Source organism: Manis pentadactyla, chromosome 3 (genome assembly GCF_030020395.1).
Source record: "Manis pentadactyla isolate mManPen7 chromosome 3, mManPen7.hap1, whole genome shotgun sequence".
Classification (NCBI taxonomy): Eukaryota; Metazoa; Chordata; class Mammalia; order Pholidota; family Manidae; genus Manis; species Manis pentadactyla.
In genome coordinates, this window is record NC_080021.1 from 104,825,714 (window position 1) to 104,839,588 (window position 13,875).

Below are 13,875 nucleotides of genomic sequence, written 5' to 3' on the forward strand. Positions count from 1 at the left end.
GTTGTCATGTGTGGGCTGATGTTTTTCCTTAAAAAAAAAAACATGGCCAGCCATTTTTTTAATTTAAAAATAACAACAATACCAAAGTAAATGATAATCACAGGAGCTCAGATTTTTCAACCTTGTTTCTCATTAATTCTGTTTATATTTTAGCTCTGGCAAGCTAGCTATAGGCTCAGAACACTGCTCATCTGTGCTAAGACATACATGATTGGACATAGGGTAAAACCGTGAGTCTCACTGCAGGGAGGCAAAATGGAAAGACATGCAGTATGTAGATAAAGTCTAGGCATTTAACCCTTGATGCAGTGATGAAGAGAAAGATGGCTGTGGAAAACCCACGGAGGAAAGCCTTCCAGAGGTGATTTAGAACAGTGAGCCAAGAACAGTGTCTGGGATCAATAAATATTTGCTGGCCGACATAAATTTTGTGACCTTGAGCACATCGCTTGATATCCGGGTGCCTTAGTCTCCTCATCTGTAAAATGGGGAAAATAAAAGTCTCCTATATAGGGTGGTTGTGAGGATGTATTTAATTAGTCAATACATATAAATCATAAGGACAGTGCCTGGCACAGAGTGAGAACAGCTAACAGTGTATTAATAGATATCTTTATTATTATCAGGCAAGTAGAGAGAGTAGAGAGATTCCTCTCTCTTCCTCTTTCTCTCAACCCACAGCCATGCATAGAAATAAGAGAGGGGGTTTTCTTGGGTAGACAGGTAGTCTCTGTCCTGATGGAATTTGGGAACCAGTTCAAACCTGTCTGAACTTAATTGACTGATTTGTTTTAAAGATCAGAAAGTTATTTTTATATATCCTTTGTTGTTTCATTTTAAAAATTTTGCCAACAGATATTCTGTCCTTTCTTTTAATCCTTAGTGCTCTAACATTTTCATTCTGTTTTGGTTTCTGTACCTCAATTCAGGTAACGATTGTGCATAACTAAGAGCACCACTGAAAAGATGAGCTCTGCCACCAGTCCCAATGAGACCACCCACCATTCATAATATATCAACCTGGTGCGAAAAGAAAGCAGAGTTTTGACAAGTAAACTCCTTATAAAAACGTAAATAGCACGAAGTTCTTCACTATGTTGATGTTAACTGCCACTGAATAAATCGTCTCTTTAAAACCAAGAATTGATAATCACAAGGCAAAAAATCTAAACCTTTTGATTTTATGTGGAAGTTGCTAGGACTACTTTTTTTAGACCTATATGGAAAGTAGTCTTTTCATTAGCATTCTGTTTTGTGAAAAGTTCTCATAAGTTTATTACCTGCTTTATTCAATATGAAAAGTGTGTATTTTATAAATAAATCTTTTAGTTTTAAGTGTATCAAAAAAACACTTAATCTATACTATTATGCTCAAAATTCAGTTCAGAGCAAGAAAGTATAGCATGTATGTTAGGAGAGGAGAATTTGAACATGTTCATGTATGTATTCATTTTTGTTTTTACAGATTCATGAAAAACCAAATTCAGGAAAAACCAAAATGTGACATTCACAAATACCTACACATACATATAATGTGTTATCTGTTTTGATACCAATGCAAGCCAGAGGCATTTAAGTCTATGTAAATAGCAAAACACATATAAATATATTGTTATAACTAAAGTCATACAGATAACTTGATACGTTACTGTGTGCTTAAGCTGTTACATTTTTGTTTTAAAGTAAGATATAAATCTATGTTTGGGGTTTAAAATTAATTAGATATATGATGTAAATGAAGGAATAATTAAGATAGAAGACATAACTTGTTTATAGTTATTAAATATAGTACTACATGAAATATTAACTGACTCCAGATTGAATTAGGTATGAAGGAAAGCCATTGGTAATATCACTCAAGTTGCATGGTAGGGATTAGATTTCTTCAATGCAACAAAAATGTTGGGTTTTAAAACTGATTCAGGCCTAAACAGATGTGAGCCTCTGTGAAATCTTTGGGTTTACCAACCAAATTTATCTGTACAACTATCAGTGTTTATTCACTTGGAAAGTACTGGAAAAATTGAATTATTGCTATCATGAGTAAAGTTCCATACACCTATAGCTGTGACAACAGCGTACAAAAAGACTTTCTGTTTAATTGCCTTGATAGTCAAAAGAAACGTGGATGTGATGACCTCCGGGACTGTCCAGCCCAGAATGGCACTGCGTGCAGTGCAGCAGGACCCCTGTCGAGGGCGTAGGAGACAGAACGATGGAGAGCTTTCCCTGCCGCCTGACATCTGCACCCTAGCTCACTTCCTCCCGTTAGTCTGGGAGGTTACTTAATGTAGGCTTTCAACGAAGCGTTTTGAACACTAAGTGAGTGCGGTCTGGTCCTTACTTAGTAACAGCTCCCATCCTGGAAAGAGGTTCTGGCGCGTGGTAAGCAAGAGCATGATTCAGTATGGCAAGTGCTGATGCCAACAACCAGATGCTATTTTGTTTAACACAACCCTATGAATTATGTTTTAGTTTCCCCATTTTAAAGACAAGGAAACAAACCGAAGAGGTTTAATACCTTATCCAGGTGGTTGTTGGGAGCAAGGTTTACCAATCTGGTCACCCACTGCAGTGGACAGCAAATCTCTCCAGCATATAGGAAGGTGCCCTTGACGTGTTGACAGGAAAGCTGGATTTTGAATGACGAATAGGATTTTCGGAAAGATAAGCGGACAGCGGAGGAAGTTCCTTAAAGGGAGTAACCTATACAAAGATGCAGAGAATTTTTAAAAGCCTGTCCAGGCAATGTCAATGGCCCTGAATGGCAAGAGTGGAACACTGAAAAGCAGGGGCAAATTATGAAGGACCAAAAAACATGCTGAAGGGCAAATTCTCTCCATGTCATTGTGACCCACCTTGGAAGGTTTTTCAGCAGGAGGGGAACACATTTGGATTTGTATTTCAGATTCTCAGTGATGATGGCGAGGCTTGATGTGGGTGCAGGAGGCTGGAGGTTGGAGGCCGGGTGAGCTTTTGAGGGTCTCCATGCTGACGTGACAGTGAGGATGAAGGAGGGGAGAGCTTTCCGAAGGAAAACCAACAGGAATTTTTGACTGATTGGGTGGAAAAATGGAGTCCAGGACTATACTAAGGTTTCTAAACTGGACTAGTTAGTGAATAATGAGCACCAGCCCAGTTGGGGCATGCGGAAGGAGAATGCGTCAGAGGGGTAAGAATGGTGGAAATGCATGTGGGTGTCGAGTGGGCTGTTTGTAGGCAGGTAATATGAGAGGTCTTCCCTGACCTAGGCCCCAAGTCATGGCTGAAAGCGCTAATCCAAAGGACAATAAAGCCTGTATCTAAACTGAGTTAAGTATATCCTGCCAACTTGGCCATAGATCTGTGTCCTGTTAAACATGTATGTCAGAGTACCTAGAATTTTTCCAGCCTTCAAGAGATGTAATTGACAAAAAACTTTTTGACTTTAAGGTGTGAAGCATGATGTAATACACGTATATATTATAAAAGTTCAGCTGACACATCCATCACCTCACATAATTACACATTTTTTTCTTGTGGATAGATTTTTAAAATATGTATATTTGAAGTATATAGATGTGGAGAAGAGATTTATATATGTGGAGAAGAGAAACCATTTAGGGATAAAAGCAGAGGCTTAGAAATTTAAACCTTAGGGAAATAGTAAGCATTAGGAAATATTGTTATTCAGGGCATCAAAGGCAGGATTCCAGCCTGAATGTGCAGCCTCAGCCACCCCACCCCTCTCCTATCCATTCCCCACCCACCCAACAAATCAGCAGTTTGTTGTTCTTCCAAAGACACAAAAGGAACTCAGAAATGACATACTCACAAAAAGATGTTAATTGCACCCAGTCGGGATGTGTACTTCACTTCCTTGTTTTGCACTGCATTGCTTCCTTAAGGCTGCTCAACCCTACTCTTCTGGGCTGGTAACCCAAATTACACTGAGCTCTTGGAGCTGGGGTGTTTTCTTTCTATCTCTTTTTAATCTTGATTTTTGACCTTTGGAAAAATACCCCACGTGCACATGGACACAACCTTATTTTCTCGTGTGTGTGCATCCGTGTGTGTGCGTACACTAGATGTATCTGTGTGATCCTTGTTCTGTCCATTCCAACAGTTAGGTTTTTTGGCAGGGAGGGTAAATATGTAAGATGATTGAATTTACAGATCAATCCAAATGTATGTTAGTAATAGCCCTCGACTCAAATGTCTTATTTTCACCAAGGATAAAACTCTTGCAAGCTGTGATTCATTGAGATTTACTTAGTTGCAGATATACTTGTGACCGTAGATTTATAGCACAATTTTGGTGTTGACTCTTTTTAATAATTCAATATCAACAGACTCTGGAGGAAAGAATGAAAGGATGGGGGAAAGATTTTTACCAGATGAACATGGAGAGTTTACACAGAGGTCATGAGAATGTGCTGTTGTTTTGAGTTATTTCCACTGTAGGTGTGTGATTCATGCTGGCAGGTCCTTGGCCTGCTGTGTGTCACTGGTGTGTACAGGCTGAGAAACTAAGGTTTTTGGGCTCAGTGGCTTTTTCTGACTTGTCAATGTCATGTATCCTTTAAAGACTTTATATTTCACCATTTTAGTGCTTTTCCAAATTTAATAATTTCAGAGAAAGCATCAATTAGGATTCATACTGCTAGTGTCGTTTTTGGCTCCTACGAGTTTATTGTAATACTGGCTGGAAGTTTTGAAGTCAGCAAATAAACCCATTTTTCCCACTCCAAATGGATTGTTTTTCTCTTATGAAAAGTTTGAAATATGTTAACACTGACACTTACTTTCTAACTTTCCCTACTAATAATAAATCATCTGAAGGATTCCTCTCTTTTGTCAAATTATTGGGCTGCATAATAGTCTAGTGAGCATGAATTCACATGACAGTTCTGGAATTTTATTGTTTATTCTTATAATTTCTTCTTATTAAAGTATGAATGAATCATCCGTTGTAAGATATTGAATAGCAGATTAATCGTCTGAGGGACAGTTTGTGAAACCAGGAGGACTTTGTTGATGTGAATACTTCCCTCCCCTCATTTTGTAGGTAATTTGAAAAAGGAAGGGTATGGTTCAGATACTTTGTAAGCAACTGGGAGGGGATGAAACAACATGTGAGTGGATCCTGGCATTGACTCCCCCTCACCTGGAGGCAGGGCCCACCGCAACTCTCTTTTTTTCTTCCTCTCACTGTGATAAACACTAAGCTCAGTAACCCACATAAAAGGGGATGAACATCTTCCATCTTTCTTACTGATGCTGTGTTTGAGTCCTCCCTGACCTCTCAGTCCTGCACACATCAACCCACACCTGTCTGCCTTACCTGTCACCCCCACACCTGAGTGCTCACCTGTGTACTTAGTGTGGTCTGATCCTGAGCATTCGCTGAGTGCCTTCCTTGGATACAAACACATGGGTCCCTGTCCCACATGTGTACACCTGATTCTTTCAGGTGTGCCTGCAACTTAGGAATGTGCTTGTCCCATGGTACCATCGACCTATACTGTCTTAACGAAGTCCCCTTCTGGGATCTTCCTGACCAACCCAGTTTCATGCCTACCCAAGCTCTTGCAAAATACCTCCTCTGCTTGAAGCCAGACAGGGTGTTCTGGAAAATTAACAGCCATAGCTATCCAAATGTCCTTCCTCCAATATAAAACATGCACAACTTAAAACTTGAAATGGCTCTGAATGTACTCCATAACTGTAGCTCAGAGTAGCTTCTGTGTTCCACTAGAAGGAGAGCAAACATCTGTTTTCCTGTGGGAAGCAGGACATTCAGATGGAAAATACTCTCAGTCCTGTTCAGGGAAGATGGTGAAGTATGTAATGTAGAAAGTCATTTTTCCTTCTTGAAGTCGGGAGGGAGAAAATACATGATAGAAAATAAAGCAAGCATATTTCGTAAGTGATGTAAACCCAGGATTACTGTTGAAGATAATTTGGGAATACTGAGCCTAGCTTTGAAAGGTAGGTGTTTGGAGGACATGCACTGATTTCATGCCACATGGTTTTATGCCATCAGCCTTCTGATTGCTTGGTGTCAATGCTGTGCTGGGTGTTTAATGTTCATATCAACCTGGCATGTAGAATAGCTCTTGGGGCATAGTAGGTGCTGGGTAACTGTCATCCTCATGATCATTACATCTCTTTACTTGCAAGAATTGGGTTGTTGTTGTTTTTTACAGAACTATTCAGGTCAGTTTTAAATAAGCAGAGTCAGTATGACAAAAGTTTTTCATATACGTATTTTATAAAGAGACAGAGAGACCCTGCTTAGCTAAAGCCTTTCAAAATGAAAAAGTATTACTACTCAAGTATTAGTTTGAAGTTATGGTAAAGGAACAACTATACATTTTCAAGAAAATTTATTCAAGAAAGATAGCTCTTCCTTGACTTTGCCTGTTTTAGCCAAATAATGTCTTTTAAATGCAAGCATACACATGTTTGTGTAGAGGTAATAGTATTACAGTTATGGCAAAAAAAAATTTTTTTTAGAGCTACATAGTGAAATATTTATGAACAAATTTTGTTTCAAAATCATCTGTTGGGAAAATATAGTATGATACCTAAATTAAAAAGAAGAGTCATGAATTGATCATCGTTAGAGCTGGACAATGGGTACATGAAAATCACATTATCACATTATTCTCTCCACTTTTCTATGTATTGAAAAGTTCCCATATAAATTGAGTAAACTACAAACACATGCAGACAACATGTAAATGTTGTTTGACTTAAATAATATATGCTGCTCCTCTACACTCACCAGACTTCTTAGCTTGGACTGTTAACTGTCATTAATCTTCTAGTGTTTCAGAGCATTTGGGACCCTTAGAAATTATCTGCAGCAAACTCCTCATCCTATAGATGAAGCAGTTGATCCCCTTTGCCAGACAGCATGTTTCTAATTAGTGGTTGAAAGAGGGCAATCATGTCTCCTAGTTTCCTAATCCAGCCTAGCCAAAAATGTCAGGAAGAAAGCAACTAGTTACACCTCCTGGGCTGTCCCTGCCCATTTTGTGGGAAAGGTTTTCCTGTGTTGGACCATCACTTCATTTGGTTTAGAGCAAAGGAAGGTTATCATGTAAAATATGTTTTATTTCCATCTCTTTTCGCTTGGTTTTGTGACCATTTTTGTTCTAAGTGTGTGTCATCTAATACTTTCAAATAAATGTACTGAAGCTGCTGTTTCAGAGATATCTTTGTCAAGCAGGGAATCACTTGGTAAATGTGGTTTCTCACACCTGACATACCATTTTTGTGTAAGTTTTTAAGGTGAAGTGAAGTTCTCTACCTCTCTGTCACAATCAACTGTGGCATGAGGCTTTCTCCTTGTCTAATCAGGGGGTCTATGGGATGTGAATTACTGAATTTTGTCCATTTGGCTCAAAGAGACTAGTTTAGTCTGGAGAAACAAAGTCCAGTTGTCACTCTGAGACAGTTCCTAAGGTCTGGCTCAATCTTGGATGAAGCAAATTGGGGAGAGGTCAGACATGGAATTCAGACTGAAATGAACCTACCTCTCCATATCCTTTCTCTCCTTGACTCACTTGCCCATGAATGGGGCTCTCTGGGAAAAGAAAGAAATGGGACAATGATCCAGGGATCGGGCTTTTATTCGTCTGTTTATATCTGGGCTTCTTCCTCTTTCAGATGGGTGAGTCAAATGAAGATATAGACCAAATGTTCAGCAATTTGCTGGGAGAGATGGATCTTCTGACCCAGGTAAAGTCCCCTTTTTAACTTGCAAATTAGAAAAAAATATGGGGCTACAGAATTTGATTTTAATATGACAAGAAAGTTATCTTAAAAAAAACCCTGGAGATTGACAGTCTTAATACATTCCTGTGTAACTGTGACAATAGTGGGAAAAAAAATAAAGCTTTATCCTAATTTTACCCTCTGAGTTCAGTTAATTGAATACATTGGTCACATATACATTCTGTTATGACAAGTCTCCTGCTTGTCATCTTCAAATATTTAGCCAAATGGAGGAATTTCCCCCCAGCAAGCCCCCATCATAACCACCACCACCGAACAATTCCCCCGGGGTTACCTTTATATAAAGACTAGCTAAGAATATCATGTGATCTTTGGTAAAGATTCCTTACCAATCTTTGAGGAAACGCTGCATTTTCAAGGACTCAGTGGGAGTTGCTGTGGTCTCTGATTAGGATGTAGGAACTTGGTTTTCTCAAAGTAGTGTGAAGGCCACTCAGACACACTCTGCAGGTCTAAGAACAAGCCACTGGCACCACGACCAGGCAAACTCAGAGATCACCCCCGTCAGGCTGACTGCAGCCCAGAGGCTGCCCCCATGAGGATCCCCGCCTGGGTGGTAAGGTCAGGCGAGCCACCGTGTGTCTTCTTGTGCTCTCAGTTTGCTGCTTTGATTCAGGGCACAGGCGGCTTGTCCCTTTCTGCATAAAATACTAACCTAAAAGTAATCCAATTGTCCTAGTGAGACACGGATCTTAAAGTTGTCTACAGAACAAAGGAAGATTAGTTTATTTTTGAAGAAATGTTTACTTTAGGGGAAACAAAGTAATTTTCATTAACATCTACTTTATATCCCATATACAATTCAAGAAAGGTTAGATTCTATGAAAGAAGAGACAAAAAATGAGACAATAGGCTTCAGTGAAAGGGCTGCTGGTGAGCAGGTGACGTTGGGATAGTAACCACATTTCTACAGATGTGGGGACTTTTTCCTCCCATGGCAGGGAGGGTTTGAGTGAGCATCTGTGGTCTCTCCACCCATCCACTCACTTCCGCTCCGGTGGGAGGAGTGGCTGTTGTGCCTGGTTGAGTTGGGGGTTTTTACAGGACCACAGCTGGGTGTTGCCACCCTAACTCAAGGGCAGGAAGGGGTTCCCCAGAGGGTCTTGGGCCTGCCCTTACTCAAGACCCTTCCAGGTTTTGCTCTTCACTGTGCACAGGTGTGCATGTCACAGGGCTCGTTGGGCTAATACAGTTCTCCCACAGGTATGTCACAAGGTTTCAGGGTAAAGAAAAGGCCCCACTTCATCCTTGAGACTAAAACCTGTTCTTCCATTTGGCCTTAATCAATTGCCCTTTGAGGTTATTGGGTATTTTCCCAGCCATTAGAACAGCTAGTATTTGATCCCCATTTGTGAATTTTGTGCCTATTCTGTTTATTGAAACTGAGGGGTGGTTGATGTGAGTGATGTCTACTGTCCCAAATAAGAAAAATTTAAATGAAATTAAAATGTAACAATATGATTTTTTAACATTTGTATTTTTGAAGTAATTTCAAGCTTAGGGAAAAGTTGAAGGAATAATGCCAATAATTCTCACTTACTTTTCTCCTAGATTTCTCCTTAGTTAACGTTACCATTACCCCATCCTCATTATCATTCTGTCTCCTTGTGTTATATTTATGCATATGTACATGTGTTTTATGTATGTACACACACACACACACACACACACACACACACAGACTAAAAATCAGTGGTATTGACTGGGTTTTTGTGGAGAAGGGGAACCTGCCATTTGTAATGCTTATATAGGAAAAACTTAAATACACAAACAGCCAGGAAAATATGAAAAAGAAGGTTAATGATTCATTAAAATAAATTCATAAAAGAGAATTAGATCTAAATATATATAGGAATTTAAAATTTGATGAAAGTGGCATTCTAAATAAATAGGGAGAAAAAGAGAATTATTTAATAAATTATGTTGGAGAATGCATCTGCGAAATTGAAAGCTGAATTTCTGTCTCAGGCCTTACACCAAAATGAGTTCCATGAGTCAGAGATCTAACTATATGAAATGTATATAGAAACAAACATGAGAGAAATGTCTGTACAACCTTTATATATGGGTACCTTTTCTAGGTGAGATACAATACCCAAAAGCCAAAACAAACAAAAACAAAAATTACTTTATTGGTCACCATTGGAAATTGCCACTCTATTAATTTATTACTCTGAAAATTGATAAATAAAGGGAAAAAAATCAAGCATTTGTCTTAGTCTTTCTATGACCCTAGTCAAACTGTATTTCAGAATAAACAAATAATTGATGAGAGAAGTTCTTAATAGAGTAATTCCGATTAAACATTGAAAAGGAATAAAGAATTAGAACATCACCATTTTGTAAGTTTTAATGATGTACATTTTCAAGCATACGATTTTTAAGGAGGTGAGTTAGTATAGAGCAGTGTGTGAAAACTTCATTCATATGTCGCCTTTGTGATTTTTGCCATATCGGCAACCCACCTGTCCTGTTATTTCCTTAATATTTTTCTTTAATTGATTTTTAAAATTAAGCTTCACCGTAAGTAGATTAGATACCCTAACTTAATGTTTTCTTAATAAACATACAAACAGGTATGCAATATTTATTGTTATTTATTTATTTATTTATTTTTTAGGGCATCTCTCATATTTATTGATCAAATGGTTGTTAACAACAATAAAATTCTGTATAGGGGACTCAATGCACAGTCATTAATCAACCCCAAGCCTATATCTCAACAGTCTCCAATCTTCTGAAGCATAACAAACAAGTTCTTACATGGTGAATAAGTTCTTACATGGTGAACAGTGCAAGGGCAGTCATCACAGAAACTTTCGGTTTTGATCACGCATTATGAACTATAAACAATCAAGTCAGATATGATTATTTGTTTGATTTTTATACATGATTTATATGTGAATCCCACATTTCTCCCTTATTGTTATTATTATTTTTCAAATAAAATGCTGAAATGGTAGGTAGATGCAAGATAAAGGTAGAAAACATAATATAGTGCTGTAAGAGGGCAAATGTAGATGATCAGGTCTGTGCCTATAGACTAAGTATTAATCCAAGCTAGACCAGGGCAACAAAACATCCACCAGGTATGCAATATTTATATTTAAATTGTTTCTGTTTTTGTATTTCACCTGAAATCATTTCATAGACCAGACATGGAAAAACATGCTACCATGACTTCATGTTGGGCTTTCAGTGACTTTTCTGTGATGAAAGGGACTCCTCCCCAAGATCATTTCCCTCTCTTTTTACCTTCTCTCCACATTTTACTAGAAGCCTTTTTAGCACACATTTAGTATTAATATATTATTGTTGGTCGACTACTTCTAATTTCTTTAAATAGTATAGTAAATTACATTCCTGAGAAAATCATAAGTTGGTAGCCTGATTGTGATGTTAGACTTCTTAGTTATGGAATAACTTCTTTATACTTTCATTAAATTTTTGTTCCTGTGTTTACCTTATAGTTCATCCATTAACCTCTCTTTTCTTGGCAATCTTTGCTTGCTCATTCTGTTTCTTAGAATGAATTCTGGGGTTGTAGTCAGTTTTCCCTACATTTTATCCTTAATTCTGGCTTGCTTGTGTTAGTTTTTTAAAACTTCTTCTTAATGAACGTTTTTTTTCCTTTTCTACTATAAATGATCATATGTTATTAATTTATTCTCAAACATGTAATGATTGGTCTCCTTGAGAAATTTAAGTCACAAGCAAGGATATTCTTTACCAAATCAAATTAAATCAGAAGGTGCACTCACTGTCAAGAAAACATTGATGTTTAAGAACAGGTGAAATCACTTCTCAAACTATAGACATAAAAACATTATTGAAGATTTAAATATTCTATGTACTATAGCTCATACAAGAAGTCACTTTTCAATTAAAAGATAATGTTTTTATAAAATTAATAACTTATTCTGTCTTAATTTCTTTTTGACAAGAGTTTTATTAGGTTATAACAGCATAACCTTTCACTGTATGACAGCAGATTGCAACCTGAAACAAATTTTATCTTTTTAGGGACTAAATAGTCCTCTTTTTTAAATGTCATTGCTTAAGTATTCATATGATTGTATATAGTGTATGTGTTACAATTGCATCATTACAGGAAACTTTTTCTATTATTTATAAAAATTATTTCATTCTTATTATTCTCAGTTGACCTACTTTGTTTCAAGATGTACCTTCTAGAATCATTTTTAAGTTACATTTTCTGTAGGGGAAAAAAATTTCAAGTGAGAATACAATTTCCAAAGAACATATTTAGAGAGAAAATGTGTAAATAATAAATGATTTTTGACATAGTGATTTAAATGTGCTGCAAAAATGTTCATATCATGAATAACTTTTGGGGATGGGAATCTGTTTTCACAGAGTTTAGGAGTGGACACCCTTCCTCCTCCTGACCCTAAACCGCCCAGAGCTGAATTTAACTTTAGTGTGGGCTTTAAGGACTTAAATGGTAAGTATAATAATTTCTTTTCTTAAGTCATTTGAAATCATAATGATGACTAGTATCTGTACAGAACTATAATTTGAAAACAAAATTTAAGGTACCCATACATCATGATGAATAGAATTTTTTAAGACCTGGATTTCAGATTGTGTTTTATTGTATCTGGATTGAATTGAGAGACCAAGAGGATATTTTTGTCTCTAATGAAAGGGAACACGATCATGTGTTCGTAAAAAGTCTCAAAACTTTCTTATTTTTTTAAGAAGTGAAGAGAGTTTCTTTTTATTACTAAGTCCTTTTATTACTAAGAATAGTTAGGTACAGTAGTATAAGAAAGTATTAATAAGGAAATGCCCCTTCAAGGATAAAAATGAGCTATTTTACAGTGATTGATAATATATTTTCGATCACTTTATTGGTTGCTTCAAAATACATTTTGATTTATGTTATTACACATAATACATTTGCTCTGACAGTTTTTTGTTCTCCCTGAGATCATCATACTATTTTATTAACAAAAATCTCTCTTCCTACTTAGTGCAGAGACAATCTTAAACCCATGTGCTAATCAAATTACAGAGAATCTTGAAGTAATTGCTTCCAAATTAATGAGAATGCATTGCAACTCTTGAAAAATATTTTCCAGAGACTTGCAGTGCCTACCAAAAGAATGAAAAAGAAAATAATAGAGAAACCCAGTTATAGAAATCCAGAGTTCCAAGTTCTATTTCTGTCACTCACCGGGTTTCTTTATTTCTGTCATTTTTAGCAATTTTTTGACAAACCCTTAGGTGCTGATGCTTATGTTTTGACAAATTATAATACATCTCTTCTGATTTCCTCTTTTCCCCACCCTCTTTTCTATTTGCCATATAAACTTATTATTCCTGTTAGTCATTTGCATCATAATGTTGAATGATAGTAAGACTCATGAAATTTCAGAAAAGCAGAACACTTTTGTAGAATTATGACATTGGTAAATAACATAGACTTGCACACAGAAACTGTGCAGATTTGCCTTAATGCACTCATAACAGCTGGGTGCATTAATCGGTTTGGTTAAAATTAAAATTTAATCACTTCATTAATTGTAGTGAACTCAATTAATGCTCAGTACCTAGTATCAAAAAATTCCTGAAAAGGACAGAAACAAAAAAAGCCAGCAATATATAAACATAATAATGTTTAAAGTACAGTAACAAGAAATCCATGTCATTAAGGAGATAAGACACAGACATGTGGCTCAATCTGGATATAGGACAAGACCATACAAAAGTAATGATGTGTACTGAAAATTAAATTTATTGGGAGTTAGAATACATTTTTTTCTGTTTCCACTTAGAGCATTGCTGAGTTAAAACTATTTTGCTCAAAGCTGTTCAGGGTAGTAGTGAGAAACTTCACTTGACCAGAATCTATTTCTATCTTATTCCCCAATTCCATATTACTCAATTCCACACTTATGTATTTAGGATTATGATTTAACCTTTGGAAATTGTTAATATAAGTATTAATATGGGAATTTTGTCACCAAAATTTTTATAAAGGATTAAAATCATTTTCTTATGTGTCAACCGTCCCAGTGCAACTGCCACCATTGAGAAATTATGGGTATGCTTCATTAGTTCTAC

At 36.7% G+C, this 13,875-nt stretch overlaps 1 protein-coding gene across 2 annotated transcripts in view; it reads left to right on the forward strand.

Moving 5' to 3' along the window:
* Positions 1-13,875, forward strand: part of APBB1IP (amyloid beta precursor protein binding family B member 1 interacting protein) — a 79,678-nt gene that overhangs the window by 21,645 nt on the left and 44,158 nt on the right. For both annotated transcript variants that reach the window (XM_057498247.1, XM_057498248.1), the window contains exons 3-4: positions 7,657-7,728; positions 12,163-12,250. In XM_057498247.1, coding sequence (XP_057354230.1) covers positions 7,657-7,728; positions 12,163-12,250 — 160 coding nt within the window. The remainder of the gene's footprint in view (positions 1-7,656; positions 7,729-12,162; positions 12,251-13,875) is intronic.